Source organism: Lutra lutra, chromosome 2, assembly GCF_902655055.1.
Source record: "Lutra lutra chromosome 2, mLutLut1.2, whole genome shotgun sequence".
NCBI lineage: Eukaryota > Metazoa > Chordata > Mammalia > Carnivora > Mustelidae > Lutra > Lutra lutra.
In genome coordinates this window covers 84,042,083-84,063,281 of record NC_062279.1, presented here as the reverse complement: position 1 = coordinate 84,063,281, position 21,199 = coordinate 84,042,083, and the positions used below count along the sequence as shown (strand labels likewise).

Here is a 21,199-nt window from a genome sequence, read left to right as displayed (position 1 = left end):
CAATTCCACTGTACTTAGTGAGATGCTTCTAATATTTTGGTAACCTTATGGATTTTTTTTCAGAAAAAAAAGGCTTAAATTTTTAAAATATGCTATTACTACATTTCTTTTTTGAACATGCATTGTGTATATTTTAATTCTCAGTATTTTTATTGCTATAAAATATTTCTTTCATTTAACTCTCAAGTGTGCAAAGAACTTAAGATTTAAATTTTTTGCATCAATGAGGGTTTGAATACAAACCAAGACGTTTTTAAGGATTTTTAAAACCACTGTTCTGGAAGGAATGAAAATAAAGAAGAGACTAAGGGTAATTTCTCTTGAAACTTTCAGGTCAAAAGTAAAAACACAGTAGTTTGGAGTAGAAGGAGACTCACTCCCATCTTCTTTTAACATCAAGGAAACAGAGGCCCAGGGAGGTTGTGTGCCTTGTCCAAGGTCACACCTCTATTTTGCTGAATTTCCTTGTCAGTGGTCCCATATTGGCACCTGAATTTTTCTGGGTAAGGTACACAGTTTCTGATCTTTCTGATAGTGCATGTGAGTAAAAGGTTTTCCTGGAAATGTGACGTGAGTCTTCTATCTTTTCTGTCTTTGTAATACATAGATTTTTAGATTAACTCTGTCAATATCCCTTCTATCTTGATGATTTTGTTTTCTGAGAATTTGGCATTGTCTAGTATGATCCAAAGCTGATAGGTGAATTTAGAACCATAATTTTGAGAGCTATTATCTGGACATTTATATTCAAGCAGTTACCTTTGTGAAATGTTTTCCTGGCATTGCTCGGCCCTAGGCAGGCAGGATCAGATGGCTTACCATGTATCCGAATTTTAAAAACTGCCAATTGAAAGCTGGCATTTAATTGAATTAACAAAGCAATATAGATCAATGAGAAATATAGTGACTGCTCCACAAATGTCAGCATAAACTCTGAACAGAATTCAGGGAACCCAAAATACTATAAATTTCCAAAGTCATTCAGAGAAAGCCCCATAGTTTAGGGTTGAGCACTGCACTGCAAAACCCAGACGCCATCGTTATTTATTATTATTATTATTATTATTATTATTTTTAAAGATTTTACTTATTTACTTGTTGGAGAGAGAGAGAGTGCACAAGCAGGGGGAGAAGCAGGAAGAGGGAGACCACCAGACATACTGGGAACCCAACGCAGGACTTGATCCCAGGAGCCTGGGATCATGACCTGAGCTGAAGGCAGCTGCTTAACTGACTGGGCCACTTAAGCACCTGAAGGCTTCTATTTCTTTCAGTTTCAATAGTTCTAAGCTCCTGGGGGAAAGGGTTATTGCTTAATTAGTAGTTAGTAAAGGACTGGTGTTGGTAGCACTGTGCTATGTTCCAAGAGCATTTTTATTACTATAATGGGTATGGTTGAATAGGTGTGTCCAGTGGGGGTTTCTGTAGCTAGAGTGTTCTTGGTGTGGATGTTGATTGCTCCCAAGTACTATCCTCCATGGTCTGGCCAAGACATGGTGATTCATCTAAGTCCTATCTTCCATCGTCCCCACCAGTGGTTCTCACTCCCACCTCTCTGTATGCATGATCCTGTCAAAGTGGTAAAACTCTTCAGGGGAAACAGGCTGAAGCTGTGCCAGGGAATAATCTCCATACTTTCCCCTCCATGGATTTTGGGAACTTTTCTGGGTTCCCTTTGTGTCCCCCTTCCCCATGCCAAAGAATATCCACATACTCTCTGTATATAAATATACTATATCATAATCCTTAAATTAATCCCAGCTCTAGATGCTTCTGGGGATCACAAATTGTTTACTACTTCAAGGGAGAAGAAGGCCCTCCCCATAGTTGAAAGAATTTTGACATAAAATAATGTATCCGTGTACCATGGTTAGGTTCTTCATAATATGTAATATAGCTGCCAGATGCATTTAAAGTGGTGAGGGTTAGCTATAATTTCTCTACTATATTATAATGAAAGAAATTTTATGTTCATATACAGAGATGAATTAAACTGAAGTTTGTTAGAATACAATATCTTTAATATTTCCTACAACTTATTCTAGATGCTCAATGAAGTTTCAACTCTCCTTTCCGCTTGGGTACTCTGACCAGGCCTTGAATGAAAGGTGCACTTGAAGCAGATACAGCAGCATTCCAAAAAGAGGATTCTTTTATTCTTGTAGTTATAATCAGACCTCAGAAATATTTCTCTATCAATGACTAGACTGAGCCTCCAGTTCTATTCTGATGGTGAAAGGTGGTGGTTGTGCTAGATTCTCAAGCCTTCCTCATTAAAGAACGATGAGCATATCACAAATATTTTACTCAACCCACGTGTCATGAATATGTTTGTTTCACCAGTAAGAACCAATTTCTGAGATTTCTGTGCTAGTTACCAGGTAAACAGTTTATGGTTATAAAGACCCATGTCATATAGTTGATTAACATAGAGTAAAAGAAATATGTATAATAACAACTTCTAGAGTAGAGACCTTTTTGATATAATGTTAGTTGACTGCCCTGGGCTGTGCATTCTTGATTAGGACAACTGCTTCTGGAGTTTAAACTTTAAGCCTTAACTAACTGCTGCCTATGTGTTATCATGAAGCCCATGCTGAAGTATTTAAAAGTCCGTTATATTTTGAAAGTCCATTACAACCACTGTTAACAGCTTCAAAAATTCTAAGTGGGAAGTGGTTTATAGTCTGATGAGCTAGAAGACCCAGCATCCTTACGTGACCATAAACAAACCCTTTTGTATGTTACGTATCAATCTGCGGGAAGGGTTGTAATGACAAACTGCGCCAAAGGACAGGATTTCTGTGTACTTAATTTGCTATGCAGATTGTTTGCACTGAGCTGACTCAGCGAGAAGCTTGATAAAGTACCGCTGATAAAATCATGACCAGGTGGGCCCGAGTTACTACCACTCATAACAAGAGACCTTTGGCTGCAACATCATGGGAGGACATGAAGAAGGGGTCCTTTGAGGAAGAAAGCCAAAATCTACCAAAGAATAAACAACTTGAAGCCAAAAGGCTCTCCGTTAAAAATGATGCTCCCCAAGCAAAACACAAAAAGAACAAAAAGAAAAAGGAGTACTTAAATGAAGATGTAAATGGATTCATGGAATACCTAAGACAAAACCCACAGAGAGTTCATAATGGAGAGATGATAGCAGCAGACAGTGAGGAGGTAAGGGAAGAAATTGCAGTTGCTTTAAAGAAGGATAGTCGACGGGAAGGAAGAAGACTAAAAAGACAAGCAGCAAAGAAAAATGCAATGGTATGTTTCCATTGTAGAAAACCTGGCCATGGGATTGCAGATTGCCCAGCTGCCCTTGAGAATCAAGATATGGGAACTGGAATATGTTATCGGTGTGGGTCCACAGAGCATGAAATGACCAAGTGCAAAGCCAAAGTAGACCCAGCTCTTGGTGAATTTCCTTTTGCAAAATGTTTTGTTTGTGGGGAAATGGGGCATCTATCCAGATCCTGTCCTGATAATCCCAAAGGACTCTATGCTGATGGTGGTTGCTGCAGACTCTGTGGCTCTGTGGACCATTTTAAGAAAGATTGCCCTGAGAGCCAGAATTCAGATCGAATGGTCACGGTTGGTCGCTTGGCAAAGGGAATGAGTGCCGACTATGAAGAAATTTTGGATGTACCTAAACCACAAAAACCCAAGACAAAGATACCTAAAGTTGTTAATTTCTGATAATGATTAGTACTGTCATTAGTTACCACCTCATTGTTAAATATTCTGAACTGGGCCTACTTCGCAAATTAGAGCTGGGCTCCCTTGGAGACCTGTGTTGTAGATACCAGTATGATCAGGGAATGGTCGCATAGTTTCCTGAGTGCTGTCCATTAAAGAGTGCTTTTATCACTGGAGAAAATCACTGGAGAAGTAGAAGATGTTAGAATTGGATTCTCTAAAAGAACATTTTTAACAGAACTTAGGTATAACTAAGTGGTTATATGCTTGATTGTAACAATCATCTTTTTCTTAAAAACTATGTATTAATGTGAACCACCCCTACATAAAGTTTTACTGCTTGGCATTCGGAATTGAATTTTTAGTTAGATTTTTTTTTTTGTTCAAAATACCACCTTATTATTATGAATTTATTAATTGCCACAAAATCCACTATATTTTTAAAATAATAAAAATTCATTTGCTATTTAAAAAAAAAAAAATTCTAAGTGGTCCTCAGGGATGGCTACTGAGTCAGGTTGAGGATGTGGTTCAAGGTGCTCTTCTGTCTCTTTCCCATCAATGGAAGAGAAAGGAAACAACTCGTTTTTAAACTCTAGAAACTCTGTGCTCACCCAGAAGACTGCTGCTGTATTCTCCGGTATAACCACTTTCCTGAGAATTATTGCCACGGACCTTTTGCTGGAATAGCATCCTTTTGAAAATCACAGCAGGGAGTTGAATCCCACTGGGGAAGTGGGACTTACAGAGTAAAGCATGCAGTTCTTTGCCAGTTAGTTTCAGCCATCCTTCCCTGGGGCAACTAAAGTCAGAAAGTTGGGATTATTGGCAAGGAAGAACAGAATTTAATCTTATGTCTCAGGTAATTGCAAGATGTAAATACTTCATTTATTTTGTAACACTAACTTTGGGAAAAAATCTGTGACCATTCTTTTGCTAAGCCATATGCTTAATGTACAAATAAAAGTCAGACATAAACAATTCAATCTTGTTAATAAATACAGATCAATATTAATAGTTTATGGATGTGCTCTAGATGTGTAAGAGGCTTCTTCATAGCCTTCTCTTTGTATATTTCATGGTGACAATTCTAGCTACCCAGCAAACAGTGAATGATAAGGTGGAAAAACATTTCTTTTCATTTGATGCTTTTCCCATTCCTTTCCCATTTTCCCCATTTCCGTCCCCTTTCCCATAAGCCATGAGCGCTTTAGCATCTTAAATTTATTTTTATTTTGAAATTTATTTTTAAAACATATGCAGTAAAAGCCACTTTTTAGGTGCATAGTTCTATGAGTTTAGATGAATCAAAAAGATTGTGTAACCATCATCTAGACACAGGTGCCAAAAAATACCCTCCTGTTGTCTGTCCCTTTGTCGTTAAATCCTTCTCTTACTCCTAACCCCTGGCAACTGCTTATCTGTTCTCCATCCCTACAGTTTTGTCTTTTCCAAGTGGAAAATTTGGGTGGAATCAAATTTTGTGTACTTTTGGAGTCTGGCATCCCTGACTCACATAAGTCATTTGAGATTCAACTATGTTGATGCTTATATCAATGCGCATTCCTTTTTGTGGCTGAGTAATAATATTCCACTGCACAAATGTACTGCAATTTGCTTATCTATTCACCCGCTGAAGGACATTTGGATTGTTCCCAGTTTTTGGCAATTATGACTAATGCTGCTATAAACATTCATATACAGGATTTTGTGTGAACATACGTCCTTACTTAGGTAAATGCTGAGGAGTGGGATTGCTGGGTCATATGGTAAGTGTATGCGTCACTTTAGAAGAAACACCAAATTGTTTTTCCAAGTGGCTGTGAGATTTTGCATTCTCACACACAGTATGTGAGAATTCTGGTTGTTTTGCATCCTGTTTAGGATTTGTCTCCCCCACATACCCTCCACACCCATTGTAGTAGATAAGTAGTGCTAGCTCATTGTGGTTTTAATTTGCATTTTACTGATGAATCTTGATGGTGAGCATCTTTTAATATGCTTATTTTCCATCTGCTTATCTCCTTTTGTGAAATGTCTGCTCAAATCTTATGCCCATTTTTAATTGGATTTTTTGTTTTCATATCATTGAGTTTTTAGAATTTTAAAAATATATTTTGCATAAGAATTTTAATCAGATATGTCATATGTGATATGGAAATATTTTTTTCTCAGTCTGTGCTTTACCTTTTCTTTCTATTAGTAGTCTTTTTTTTTCGGAGAGCAAAACTTTAAAAATAAGTCTAATTTATTAATTTATTTTATGGATTTTTTTAACCTATTGCATCTAAGAACTCTTTGCCTATCCTAAGGTCAAAAGGATTTTCTATAATGTTTTCTTCTTGAAGGTTATGGATTTATTTTTTATACTTAGGTCTATGATTCATTTTGAGCTAATTTTTGTATAGGTGTGAGAAATAAATCAGGGATTTATTCTGTGTATACACATAGCCAAATGTTCTATCACAATTTGTGAATAGAAAGGATTATCTCTCTACATCACATTGTCTCTGTACTTTTGTCAAAAACCAACTGTAGGTTTACTTTAGAACTCGCTCCTCTGTTCTATTGATCTGTGTGTCTTTCACTAATGCCGCACTGTGTTCATTATTATGGTTTTATAGTTAAGTCTCATAATCAGGTAGTCTGAGTAATTTTTTCCCCAGAATTTGTTTAGCTCTTCTACTTCCTTTATTTTTTCATATAAATTTTAGAATCAGCTTGCTTATATTTATAAAAAGTCTCACTGGATTTTGATTGCAATTGTGTTAAATTTATAGATCATTTTGGGGAGAAGTGACATCTTAATAGTGTGAGCCTTTCAACTCATGAACGTGGCATATTGTTTAGGTCTTCTTTAACTTCTTTCACCATTGTTTTAAATTTTTTTGCATACAAATCCTGAAGCTATTTTGTTAGATTTTTACCTTTGTATTTCACTTCAATTTTTTATTGCTATTGTAAATAATACAATTTTCTCTTAATTTCTATTTTCAATTTTTAATGTTAGTATATAAATATAAATAATAATTGATTTTTGTATATTATCTTTGCATCCAGTGAACTTGTGAACCTCACTATTTGTTTCAAAAATTTTTTTTTGTAGATATCTTGGTATTTATTATTATGCAAATAATATTATCTACAAATACAGATAGTTTTGTTTATTTATTACTATTCTGAATGCTTTGACTTCTATCTCTTATAAAAATTGACTATATGTCCAATACAAGATTAAAAGGAATGATGAGGACAGATATCATTATCTTGTTCTTGATCTCAGGAGGAAGACATTCAATCTTTCACTGATGATTTTGATGTTGGTTATAGGTTTTTTCTTATAGATGCCCTTTATCAGGATAAGGATGTTTCCTTTTTTTCCCAGTTTGCTGAGAAATTTTTAAAAATTATGAATAGATGTTAAAATCTTATCATATCCTTTTCTTGTATCTGTTGAGATAATCATATAGTAATTTTTCTTTAGTCTGTTAATATCAACAATTACATGGATTGATTTTCAAATGTTGAACCAGCTTTGCCTTCCTGGTATCAACCCCAGTTTATTTGAGATGTATCATCCCTCTTCATATTGCTGGATTCAATTTGCTAATATTTTGTTGGGGATTTTTGTACCTATATTCATAACAGACATTGGTCTATAGTTTTATTTTCTTAAAACATCTTTGACTTGGGGCACCTGGTTGGCTCAGTGGGTTAAAGCCTCTGCCTTTGGCTCAGGTCATGATCCCAGGGTCCTGGGATCGAGCCCCACATCGGGCTCTCTGCTCAGCAAGAAGCCTGCTTCCCCCCTCTCTCTGCCTCCTCTCTGCCTACTTGTGATCTCTGTTTGTCAAATAAATAAATAAAATTAAAAAAAAATCTTTGACTTACTTTGGTAACAGAGTAATGCTGGCCTCCTCAAATAAATTGAGAGATGTTCTCTTCTCTTTTCTGGAAGAGATGGCATAGACTTCCCAAAGTTTTGCTATGCTTTTTGGGGTCTTTTTTGTATGTGTGTATACCTAGAAGATTAGCTTGGGATTTGTGTTGGCTAATATACAGAATTTGGAAATCCTTTTTCCATTTCTTTCCTCTCTCAGATGCCTCCCATGCTCTTTGGTTCTCAGGAAGTCCTAGCTCCTATTTAATAGCTCCGAGTCCGAGTTTACCCTCATGGTTTTGTCTCCCTGTGAAATTGCAGAGTTTGAGCAGTGGTGGCTGCCTTTGGAATAAAGTAATGATTGATAATAGAAGGGAAAAAAGAGAATTCCACCCCCACCCCCACTGTGGCATCCCATTTCCCATTCTTGTGAAGGGAAAGGCTTTCCCTTAAGACTTTAGGTGCCCATGACCTGGCTTCCAGTACTATGGCTGCCATAGCAGTGCCATTTTGCCACTGGGACTGGACTTAGGGAAGACCAGAAGAGAAAAGGAAACAGGGAAAAAGAAGGAGGAATCTCTGGACACTTGCCAGAATGCAAAGGTCATCTTTTCTGGCTTTCTGGTTAGAGAGAAGACTCCCCCAAACCCCCCAGAGTTTTCACTGTCCATGCTTGTTGCACAGTTTTGGGATTTGGCCCATTTTTGGGGTGAAAGCTTAGACATAAATGAGAGGGAAAAACCCTGGTAAACTCACTGCTATAGGTTATTTTCTAAGTTTTGATTCTCCTTCCTAATTCTGTCATTCTGCTGTTTAATCTTCAGAGTTTTCATTTAGTTTCTCAGGTAGTTAGTTTCAGTTAGTTGTTTTTCAAAATTCTCCAGAGTTTATGGTTGTAATCAGTAGGAGAGAAAGTCTATACAGGGCTTCCTACACCTTGGATGGTCATCAAAATCTACAATTTCTTTTAAAAAGTTAATTGTTACGATAAAATCATTCTACATGTGTCATTGCACTTCTTAGTAGTGATTCCTATTTCAGTAAACATGAATCATGATTACATCTTAATCCAGAAATCTTGATGTTGTGATTCAGTATAACCAGTTACTAACTCCTGTGATTTCTACAGAGAGTCAGGAGGAGGGATGTTAAGAATATTGGTTATTATCACCCTCAACTGTCTTGTTTTCAGTCCTGGTCCTCCCACTCACTAGTTCTCATGCTAAGAAGTTTATTTAACCTTTTTGCATCTCAGTTTCCCCCACTACAAACTAGGAATAATATTATCAGTGATAATAAATCTTAAAGCATTTGTTTTAGGGATTAAGTTAATACATATAAAGCAGTTAGAATAATACCTGATATGTTGTAAGTTTTAGCTATTATTCCTCTCCTTTTAGATATCTCTTGAATGTATTTATTTTCCACTATTACCATCCCAGTTCAAGCAGAAATTTGAAACACTTAGGATAACATCATCCTAGGCTCTTGGAATCAGAAATCAAGCTTTAAAAACTGTTCATTAAGAAACATAGGAGGATCCTCCTACACTGTTGTTGGGAATGCAAGCTGGTGCAACCACTTTGGAAAACAGCATGGAGGTTCCTCAAAAAGTTGAAAATAGAACTACCTTATGACCCAGCAATTGCACTACTGGGTATTTACCCTAAAGATACAAAAGTAGTGATCGGAAGGGGCATGTGCACCCAAATGTTTATAGCAGCAATGTCCACAATAGCCAAACTATGGAAAGAACCTAGATGTCCATCAACAGATGAGTGGATAAAGAAAATGTGGTATACATATACAATGGAATACTATGCAGCCATCAAAAGTAATGAAATCTTGCTATTTGCAACGACGTGGATGGAACTAGAGGTATTACGCTTAGCGAAATAAGTCAATCGGAGAAAGGCAGCTATCATATGATCTCCCTGATATGAAGAAGTGGAGATACAACATGGGGGGCTTGGGGGGTAGGAAAAGAATAAATGAAACAAGATGGGATCGGGAGGGAGACAAACCATAAGAGACTCAATCTCACAAAACAAACTGAGGGTGGCTGTGGGGAGGGGGATAGGGAGAGGGTGGTGGGGTTTTGGACACTGGGGAGGGTATGTGCTATGGTGAGTGCCGTGAAGTGTGTAAACCTGGAGATTCACAGACCTGTACCCCTGGGGCTAATAATACATTATATGTTTATAAAAAATTAAAAAATTAAAAAAAAAGAAACATCGGGGGATTTAAGTGACTTTTGAAGCACTTCAAACTTTTGTTTACTGAGTCAGGAAAAAAAAATCACAATGGTTAAGGAAGAATTGAAAGGTAGACAAGAGGTGAGAGGTTCCTTTCACTGGTTCTCGAACTTCGTGATGCTGCACAGAACCAGTTGATTGATTCTGACTCAGTATAGCCAGGAGTCTATAATATTAACAAACATGCTTTCATCATCCTGATACAGATCATTCTAGAAGCAAACATTGAAATCAGTACTGTTTCTTTGACAGTGTGATAGAAGTTGACAATGTGCTAAATTCTTTTTGAAAGTTGAATTTTTTTTTTTTGAATAAAAGATGACCTGTTATGACATCATCTCATGTCTAAGGGCACAAGAAATGGCCTGAATGGCCCATGCATTAGTGTGAGCCTTTCCCATTAACTCTGTGCTTTGTTTAGTGGGAAATAATTTCACCATAAGCAATGACCACCATTTAGCATTCAGTTTCTTTGATTTGGGGGCAACATACATTTTACTCCTAATTGCACATCCACTATTGTTATTAGCAGTCTTTCAGTCAATGTTGCTTACCACCAGCACCAGCTACATTCCAGTGTTCCAGAGGTGTTTCAGATTCTAAAGTGACTTATCATTTCCTCCTCCAAATTCGTGGTTCAGATTTTGTTCTGGTTTAAAAGATAGAGTAGCCAGGAATCAGGAAACTTGCCTGGCTTTTCAGTCACTGATGGGGTAACTTTTGTTCATCAAGTCAATAATATGGGCTGTTGCTCAACAAAATGATGTTATTTATGAATTCTAAAATTTTACTCTCTTTTTTTTGTATTCTGGTTTAGTCTAGTCTGCTCTATGTTCTCTTCTATTTTATCTTGAGCACTAAAGTGGGACTAAAAATAATTATAATCACAAACAGAAATATGCTTCCAGAATGTCACCGTTTTGAGTGCATTTGTCATTGGACATTAAATGTAGCTTAATTTCTAGGTTTAGGAATTTGTCATTAGGTTAGGATTTTTTTTAGGTCCAGTAACCAGATGGCAGGATTGTTAGGAATTTTGCCAAGTAAAATTTTGTTTGAAGGCTATGATATTTAGTTTTTATGTCTTAGATTTGTTAACCCTCTCTGAAGCTCTTTGCCAAAACCTTCAAAGTCTCCTGGTACCATAAGATAGACCACCTGAGAATAAGATATTATGAAGACCTAGGATATAGAAACCATCCCTATATCCTGTAAACCTTAGTAAACAATGTCTTCTCTATGTGAGTAAGGAGTCTAATGTGGGACTCCATCCCAGGACTCTGGGAACATGACCTGAGCTGAAGGCAGATGCTTAACCAACCGAGCTACCTAGGTATCCCGAGTCATTTCTTATTTGTTGATGGAACTCATTTTGAAAGCAGTCTGTCAGTCCCTATCTTATAAAGCAAAGATTCAGGATAGGGGAATGGAAACGTCAATGTTTGGATAAAGCTGACAAAAAACAAGTTAACTATCTTTCTCCCCACACCTTCTTAAATGGTGCATGCAAATTTGAAGTAGCTAACATCACAAAAGCAGTTAAGAAAATAGCTTGCAGGAAATCAAGGGAATTGTAATAATCTGGGGGAAAAGCATCTGTTCTAGTTCACAAGTCTCACAAAACATTGTTTGTGAGATTTCTTTTCCATTTCACTTACTGTATTTTTTTTTTAAAGATTTTATTCATTTATTTGACAGAGAGCGAGAGATCACAAGTAGGCAGAGAAAGAGTGGGAAGCAGGCTCCCGCTGAGCAGAGAGCCCGATGCGGGGCTCCATCCCAGGACCCTGGGATCATGACCCAAGCCGAAGGCAGAGGCTTAAGCCACTGAGCCACCCAGGTGCCCCACTTACTGGATTTTTTAATATCAAGTGTTTTTCTTTAAAAAATCCTTATTTTGAGATTGCTATCAGGATGCAACTAGGAATTCATTGGTACTATGTTTAGGGAGTCTATCTTTGGGTTATTAAATTTAAGTTTTAACAGGGGATTTCACTTTTTTTTTTGTGGGTAATGATTTTTTGGCTTTGAGTGGTCATTTTTTAATTGCCCTAGAAGATGGAAGTCCTAAATATAAGGAAGCTTCAATGCATTTTAAGATAAATGGATGATTCATTGATCCTCTAAATACCTAATATGTTGAAATTTTCAGGAAGCATTGTTTTACTGGTCAATTAAACTAGATGTAGTTAACTTGTTTTGCAAAATGAAGGAAGATCTGAAAAATTAGGTGTGAACTAATATTTTAATGAAACAATGTTGCCTAAGGTTTATTCACATACAATGTATTGGAATCATGATAACTCAATCTGCCATTACTTTAAGCAATAATTACCACGTGTTTACATGGCACTTGATAACTTTCAAAGCTATTTCATAATGTCATTACTAATGACATTTACAAGTGAAGAGCAACTTTTATGTTTTAAAAGGTGGCCCAGGACTCTGGGTTTCCAGTCCAATATATAAGGAATTTAATAATCACCACTCTGTCGTGATTGCTCAGTTAGTCCTCAGCTGAGCAAACTGATATTAATAATTCCTCTTAGGTCCATAAAATAGGTGGGGTCATGGTGCCTCTAAACTGCCCCTAAAACTGAAGAGACAAACAGAAAATCAAGTTATTAGAGCAGAAAGATATATGCAGAAATTTCTACAGGAATAGTGCTGGGGAGGAAAACATGAACTATAATTGATGAATTTCTGCAGGCTCAGTATGGCAAGTGTAAGAGTGAAAATCTCTTAGGAGACTCAGTCATCAGGTCCCCACAACTTTGTAATTTTTACCGCCAAGAGCCCACCCTAGTTTTCTAGGTGAATATTGGAGAAAAATCTCATGGGGCTTCTAGAAGGAAGGGGGGGGCAATTTAGAAAAATACCAAAGTATTCTGTTTTCTTTTCTTTTTTTAAAGATTTTCTTTATTGATTTGACAGAGATCACAAGCAGGCAGAGAGGCAGGCAGAGAGAGAGGAGGAAGCAGGCCCTCCACCAAGCAGAGAGCCTGATGTGGGGCCCAATCCCAGGACCCTGAGACCACGACATGAGCCGAAGGCAGAGGCCTCAACCTACTGAGCCACCCAGGCGCCCCAGCGTTCTGTTTTCTTTCTTTCTTTTTTTTTTTTTTTTAAAGATTTTTATTTATTTGTCAGAGAGAGAGGGAGAGAGAGCGAGCACAGGCAGATAGAATGGCAGGCAGAGGCAGAGGGAGAAGCAGGCTCCCTGCTGAGCAAGGAGCCCGATAGGGGACTCGATCCCAGGACGCTGGGATCATGACCTGAGCCGAAGGCAGCTGCTTAACCAACTGAGCCACCCAGGCGTCCCAGCGTTCTGTTTTCTTAACAAGGTCCACCTTCAGGTAAAACTACTTCACAGAACCTAACCTGCTAGGATTTTAGCAGAGACTAACCTACCTGGAGGAAGGGAAGTACATAATTCCAGCCCCCTCTAGCTATCTAATCCTATCTAAGGGATGAAAAAACTGAGAAACCTAGTGAAATGTATGAAAAGGCAAGAAACCCAATTTGGAAAGGCTGAATAAGCATCAGAATCTGAGTTTGATTCAGCAACAATGTTCAATCAGACTAGGAATTTAAAAAATAAACATAATTAATATGCTAAGGACTTTAATAGAGGAAGTAGACAACATGCAAGAGTAGATGGATAATGTAAGAAGAGAGATGGAAATTCTAAGTAAAAATGAAAAAGAAATGCTGGAGATAAAAAACACTGTAACAAAAATGAAGAATGACTTTGATGATGATTAGACCAACACAGTTGAGGAAAGAATGTCTAAGCTTGAGGATAGGACACTAGAAACTTCCAAAACTGACAAAAGAAAAAAGACTGAAAAACCTAACTTAAAGCAGATTATCTTAGAATGTGGAACAACTATAAAAGGTGTAACATACACATAATGAAAATGCCAGGAGGAAAGAGAGAAAGGAACAGAAGCAATATTTGAAGCAATGATTGACACCTTCCCCAAAATAAGCCAGACTGACCACAGATCCAGGAGCTTTGTAGAACATCATGTAGGATAAATGCAAAACACAGATTTAAAAACAAAACCAGATCAAAAAAGATAACTAGGCATATCATATTCAAACTTAAGAATCTCAAAGTTAGGTGCAGCCACTTTGGAGAACAGTGTGGAGATTCCTTAAGAAATTAAAAATAGAGCTTCCCTATGACCCTGCAATTGCACTACTGGGTATTTACCCCAAAGATACAGATGTAGTGAAAAGGAGGGCCATCTGTACCTCAATGTTTATAGCAGCAATGGCCATGGTCGCCAAACTGTGGAAAGAAACAAGATGCCCTTCAACAGACGAATGGATCAGGAAGATGTGGTCCATATACACTATGGAGTATTATGCCTCCATCAGAAAGGATGAATACCCAACTTTTGTAACAACATAGACGGGACTGGAAGAGATTATGCTGAGTGAAATAAGTCAAGCAGAGAGAGTCCATTATCATATGGTTTCACTTATTTGTGGAGCATAACACATAACATGGAGGACATGGGGAGATGGAGAGGAGAAGGGAGTTGAGGGAAATTGGAAAAAGAGATGAACCATGAGACACTATAGACTCTGAAAAACAATCTGAGGGTTTTGAAGGGGCAGGGGGTGGGAGGTTGAGGGAGCCAGGTGGTAGGTATTATGGAGGGCACATATGGCATGGAGCACTGGGTGTGGTGCATAAACAATGAATTCTGTTACGCTGAAAAGAAATTTAAAAAAAATAGTGGCAATCAGAAAAAAAACAAAACAAAACTCAAAGTTAAAGAGACCTGAAAGAAGCCAGAGGAAAACTCATTTTATCTATAGAAGAATGGAGATAAGAACTACATTTGACTTCTCAGAAACTGTGAAAGAAGAGAATGGAGTGAAATGAAGTGTTAGGAGAAAAAAAAATTCATCAACCTAGATTTCTGTATTCTGTGAAATTATCCTTTAAAAGGAAGTAGAAATAGTTTCTCAAACAAAAACTGGGGGAGTTTGTTGCCAGTAGAAATGTCTTGTAGGGGTCATGATCTCAGGGTCCTGGGATCCAGCCCCGCCTCGGACAGGGGGAGCCTGCTTCCACCTCTCTCTCTGCCTGCTTCTCTACCTATATGTGATCTCTGTCTCTGTCAAATAAATAAATAAAATCTAAAAAAAAAAAAAAGAAATGTCTTGTAGGAAATGTTAAAAGAAATTCTTCAGAGACATGGAAAATGATGTCAGATATTCGGATATATATGAAGATTACTGGCTAAGAAATAAAGTAAGAAAAAAGGTTCATTTTTTTATCATTAATTGACCTAACAGGTAACAGTTTGTTTAAAGTAATAATGTCAATAATATATTTGATTGTGTATGATTATGTATGTATTATGTATGTATTTAATTATGTCTGCTATATATTGTATATTTTATTTATGCCACACACACATACATACTTACATATAAGCGAAATGAGAACAACAATGATACAAGGGATAGGACAGAGGAATTGGCAATATTTTGTTTTTACATGGTGCCTGCAGTATCTGTGAAATGGCAAAGTGTTATTTGAAATGGGACTTGGATGAGTTATGATGCATATTGAAAAATATAGAGTAACAATTTTAAAAGCTTAAAAAGAAGCATAATTGATGTGCTAGAGAGGAGAGAAATGGATCAAATGAAATGCTCAGTTAAAACCACAAAAGGCAGGACACCTGGATGGATCAGTCAGTTAAGCCTCTGCCTTAGGCTTAGGTCATGATCTCAGAGTCCTGCTTCTCCCTCTCCCTCTGCCTGCTGCTCCCCCTGTTTCAAAAAAATAGATCAAATCTTTTAAAAAATAAAAATAAAGCCACAAAAAGTAGAAAAAAATATTTCTAAATGCTTAGTGTCTTACTTGGGTTCAAATGGGTCTGAATTAATTGATTTTCCAATACTATAAGTGAAACTCTGGCCCTTTTAAAAATGATAAAAGTAGAATGGAATTCATAAAAAATATTAAACCATACAGTGGTGTATATGGAAAAAGTTAATAGTTTTCCGCTCATACTCTTCTTAGCCAGCTCTATCTCTGTATTGGATCACACTATGCATGCCTTCTATAGCTTGATTTTTAAAAATTGAACATATTCTTATATATCAATGCATGTAAATCTAGACCATTCTTTCTTATGGTTAACTGGCCTTTCATAATATGCAAACTCTGTCATTTGTTTAATCATCACCCTGTTAATGAGTTTTTAGATTCATAAAGAACCTTTTATTTGACGGTGGAAGTGGGGAGAAGGATGGAGAGAGCAGGCTTGGCAGGAATTATGTACATGAATCAAGTAATTAGAGAGAGATTAAATAAATTAAAGATTAATTAAGGATTAAGAAACAAGGATTAAAGAAACAAGACTGATGGTGAGGTGGGAGGAGTTGTGGAAAGTACCATGTTGGAGTGAGTTTGTTTGGGCATGACATTTGGGACAAGACTACTGCATTTTGAAACAATACCACCTACCTGTTTATGATGATGTTGTGATAAAATCATGTAATGTATATTCAAATACTTAACACCCTGCAAGATGTACTACACAAACCATTAACTACTCTTATTACCTTGCACCTGTGGAGTAACTGGAGGTATTACAGTTAGCAATATGTCTAGAAAGTAAAACATAACAGCAATTAGTCATTCTATCTTTTCCATTAATTTTTAAAAGTTATGTTTAATTATATATTTATATAAATTATTATTATATTATATAAATTTTATATAATCAGTTGCATTTCTATACACTAATAATAACTATCAAAAAGAGTAAGAAAACAATCTCATTTACAACTTCAACAAAAAGAATAAAATACTTAGGAATAAATTTAACCAAAAAGTGAAAGAGCTAGGGTGCCTGGGTGGCTCAGTTGGTTAAGTGACTGCCTTCAGCTCAGGTCATGATCCTGGAGTCCGGAGGTTGAGTCCTGCATTAGGCTCCCTGCTTGGCAGGGAGTCTGCTTGTCCCTCTGACCCTTCCTCTTTTCAAGCTCTCTCTCTCTCATTCTTTCTTTCAAATAAATAAATAAATAAATAAATAAATAAATAAAATCTTTTTAAAAAAAGTGAAAGAGCTACACCCTGAAAACTGTAAGATACTGATGAAAGAAATTAAAGAAGACACAAATAAATGGAAAGATATTCTGTCATGGATTAGAAGAATTAATGTTGTTAAAATGTCCATATTCCACAAAGCAATGTACAGATCCAATGCAATCTTTATCAAAATTCCAATGGCATATTTTATAGAGAAAGGAAGATATTCTAAAATTGTTATGGAAGCACAAAAATCCTGAGTAGCCAGAGCAATCTTGAGGAAAAAGGAGTAAACTAGAGGCATCATATTTCCTAATTTGAAATTGCAATTCAAAATTATAGTAATCAAAACAGTATGGTTTTGGCATAAAAACAGACACATAGATCAATGGAACAGAGTAGAGAGCCCAGAAATAAACTCATGATTATATGGTCCATTAATGTATGACAAAAGTGTCAAGGTTATACACTGGGGAAAGGATAATATCTTTAATAGACTGGTTGGGAAAAAGGGAGAGCTACATGCATATGAATGAAACTGGACCACTATCTTACATGATACACAAAAATCAACTCAAAATGACTGAAAGACATGAATGTCAGTTCTGAAACTTTAAAACTCCGAGAAGAAAACAGAGGGTAAGCTCCTAGACTTTGGTCTTGACAATGATATTTTGAATATGACACCAAAAGTACAGACAAGAAAGCACAAGGAAACAAGTAGGGCTACAGCAAACTAAAAAGCTTCTGACAGAATGAAACCATCAACAAAATGAAAAAACAACTTATGGAATGGGAAGAATATTTGGAAGTCATATATCTGATAAAGGATTAATATTCAAAAATTTTAAGAACTCATATAACTCAATAGAAAAGAACCTATACATGCTGATTAAAAATTGGGCAGAAGATCTGAACAGACGTTTTTCCAAAGAAGATATACAGATAGACTACAGGTACACTTAAAAGTGCTTAACATCAGTAAAGATCAGGGAAATGCAAACTTAAACCATAATAACACATCATCTCATATCTATTAGAATGAGGATCATGAAAAGTCATGAGGTAAAATGTGTTGGTAAGGATGTGGAGAAAAAGAAACTCTTGTGTTTTACTGGTAGGAATGGAAATTGGTATAGCCACTATGGAAAACAGTATGGAGATTCCTCAAAAAATTAAAGATGGTATATAATCCAGCAATTCCACTTCTGGGTATATATTCCAAAATGAGATACCTATCTCAAGGAAATGTATGTACCCTCATGTTCATTGCAGTATTATAAAAAAAAAATAAGACATAGAAACCACCTAAGAGTCCGTTTATAAATGAATGTATGAAAAACCAATATATATTACATATATATTACATATATGTATACACACATGTACAACACAATGCAATATTATGGAGGATTAAATAAGGAGAAAATCCTGCCATCTGTGAGAATATGAATGGAGCTTGAAGGCATTATGCTAAGTGAAATAATTCAGAGAAAGGTGAATACTGTATGATTTTACTTATGGGAAATATAAAAGTAATACAAACCTCAACTCATAGAAACAGAGAACAGATTGGTGGTTGCCAGAGTTGGGGGTTAGAGTAATCGGTAAAATGGGTGAAAGTCACTGAAAGGTACAAACTTCCAGTTACAAGATGAATAAATCCTGGGGCTGTAATGTACAGTATGGTGACTGTAGTTAATAATAGTATTGTATATTTGAAAGTTGCTCAGAGAGTAGATCTTAAAAGTTCTCATCACAAGAAAAAATTGTAACCATGTGTGGTGGTGGACATTAACTAAATTTACTGCGGCAACCATTTCACAATGTATACATAAATCATTTTTGTACATCTAAAGCCAATACAGTGCTGTATGTCAATTATTTCTCAATTAAAAAATAAACTTCCCTCAGTGAGGCTACGCAGATATAACTTTTGTGATTTAAAAACAAATGGCTCTAAAAACCAAAGCTGTATGTATCAGGAGATATCAACAATTATTTGCATTTTCCCTGATGACTTAGGATGTGGAGAATATTTTCATAAGCTTGGTTGCTATCTGTATATTGTCTTTGGTGAGGTGTATGCTAAGGTCTTTGGCTTATTCTTTTTAAAGATTTATTTATTTGAGAGAGAGATGCACATGTGCGTGCATTTAAGTTGGGGGAGAGAGGCAAAAGGGGAGGGAGACAATCTCAAGCAGGCTTCCCACTGAGCACAGAGCCCCATGCAGGGCTCAATTTCACGACATTGAGACTGTGACCCGAGCTGAAATCAAGAGTCAACGCTCAACTGACCAAACCAACCAGGCACCCGTCTTTGGTCTATTTTTTTAATTGAGTTGTTTGTTTTCTTATTGTTGTCTTCAGAGTTCTTTGTATATTTTGGATAATATTCCTTTTCCAGATGCGTCTTTTTGCAAATATTGTTTCTCAGCCTGTGGCTTGTCTTCTAATTTTCCTGATTATTTTCTCTTGTGGAACAGAAGTTTTTAATTTTAGTGAAGTTAAAATTATTAACTGTAATCATTTCTTTCATGGATTATGCCTTTGGTATTCATTATTGCACTTTAAATGACAGATTATATATTGGTACCACACTTCATTATGCTATTTTTTGCATATTTTCAACTATGAATTAAAAAACAAAAAATAAAGATTTTCTAATAACATCTTATTAATCCTTAAGAAAAAGATTATTGATTTTTGACTATTTTGCTTTGAAGAAAGTATTCTTGTGACTACAGAATGGCATGAAAATTTTATTTCATACTTTACTCTAATAAAAACAGAAATTCTGAAGGGGTGCCAAGGTTGTGATCCATTATTCAAGACTATCATATAAATTTATGGTGTAGAACTTAATTATGTTAAAAGCATACAAATAGCTCCTGTAATATCCTAGCTTTGTGATAATCATGGAGCGCATCCTTACAAAATACAAGTAATCATAAAGGGAAGTTATTTGTCATATGTTCACTTATATAACTTGTTTTCTAATATGTTTTCTTGAAATAAGTAAAAAATCTTAACTGAGTTGCTTCACACACTTTTAAAATTTATCTTTCTGACAGGTCTTGTGAAGAAACTACTATGTAGTTTAAGTATTGCTTCCACTTCCCATTCTTAAGGTTGAAATAATGCTTTCTGGAAATAAATTAGGGATCAATAGGAAAACTAAGTTTGGCTGTGCTTTCTAAATCTTTAGCATCAAGAGACGAATTACTACAGAACCCTGACAATTTGGAACTGGTTACTGCCTGTGATCAAAGCTTGTCTTGTAGATTTTAAATTTTGTTTGCAAGCTTTTTCTCCCAAATAAACATGAAAATATGTGGTTTAGTATGTATCATATAAATGTTGTAAAATTCTCTATAGAGTTTGGGATTGCAACCAAAGCAAAGGTTAAGGTAATACCTGGAAGGTAATCTATTTTCCTCCTCAACCCAGTGGAACTGCTCTTGTTAAGATAAATGATCTTCATGCTGGCAGACCCCGTGATTAATCTATAGTTTCATCTCCCTTGAGTTCTTTGTAGTGTTTGTATCCTTCATTCTGAAAACTTTCTTCATGTGGAGCATACTATTCTTCTGGATTTTCTCCTGCCACACACTCTCCAGATCTTTTCAGTACTTCCAATTTTTTAAAACTTGTACTCTACATGTTTCTACTATCTACTATCTATCTATCTATCTATCCATCTATCATCTTACTTACCTGCTTTACTCAAAGTCTACTGATTAAATTGTCAACTTCATCTGGAAAACAACTATACTGTGACATATAGGGCTAGTATTTTATCAGGTATTGGGATACTATAGTCCAGCCAAGTGGACACAATAAATTAACCATCCAATACATCTATCTACCTGTACCTACCCCCAAATCCCTTTCCTTGTCCATGATAAGACTTTCATTCCATAAATATTGGAGTTATTCTTGAACCCCTATTTCTGTCACACTCAACATCCAGACAAAACTTTGACTTTACTTCCACAATATATCCTGCATGGAGTGATGCATATGTTGCCATGAGAAGAGCTTGTACCACCATCATCTCTTGCCTGGAGACTATAATAACACTTACTGGCCTCCTTGTTTGTCCTCTTGTTTCTCTGTAAAGGCTATTTTGCAAACAGTAGGCACTGTGATTCTAAAGGCAATGAAATGCTGACTCTGTTCATCTTCATTTCAATCTTCTGAAATAAAATGAGAATTTTTTGTTCTAGGCATATCCTTACATAGCCTGGTCCCTGCTGGCTCCTCTGATCTCTCATGTTCTCAATCCCTGTGGGCCTC

General features: G+C 36.2%; 1 protein-coding gene across 1 annotated transcript; it reads left to right on the top strand.

Moving 5' to 3' along the window:
• Positions 1 to 2,679: 2,679 nt before the first annotated feature.
• On the top strand, positions 2,680 to 4,054 carry LOC125093114 (zinc finger CCHC domain-containing protein 9). Its single transcript, XM_047717835.1, has one exon. It carries the CDS (start codon positions 2,884 to 2,886, stop codon positions 3,697 to 3,699), a length of 816 nt encoding a protein of 271 aa, XP_047573791.1. The 5' UTR covers positions 2,680 to 2,883; the 3' UTR covers positions 3,700 to 4,054.
• Positions 4,055 to 21,199: the final 17,145 nt, after the last annotated feature.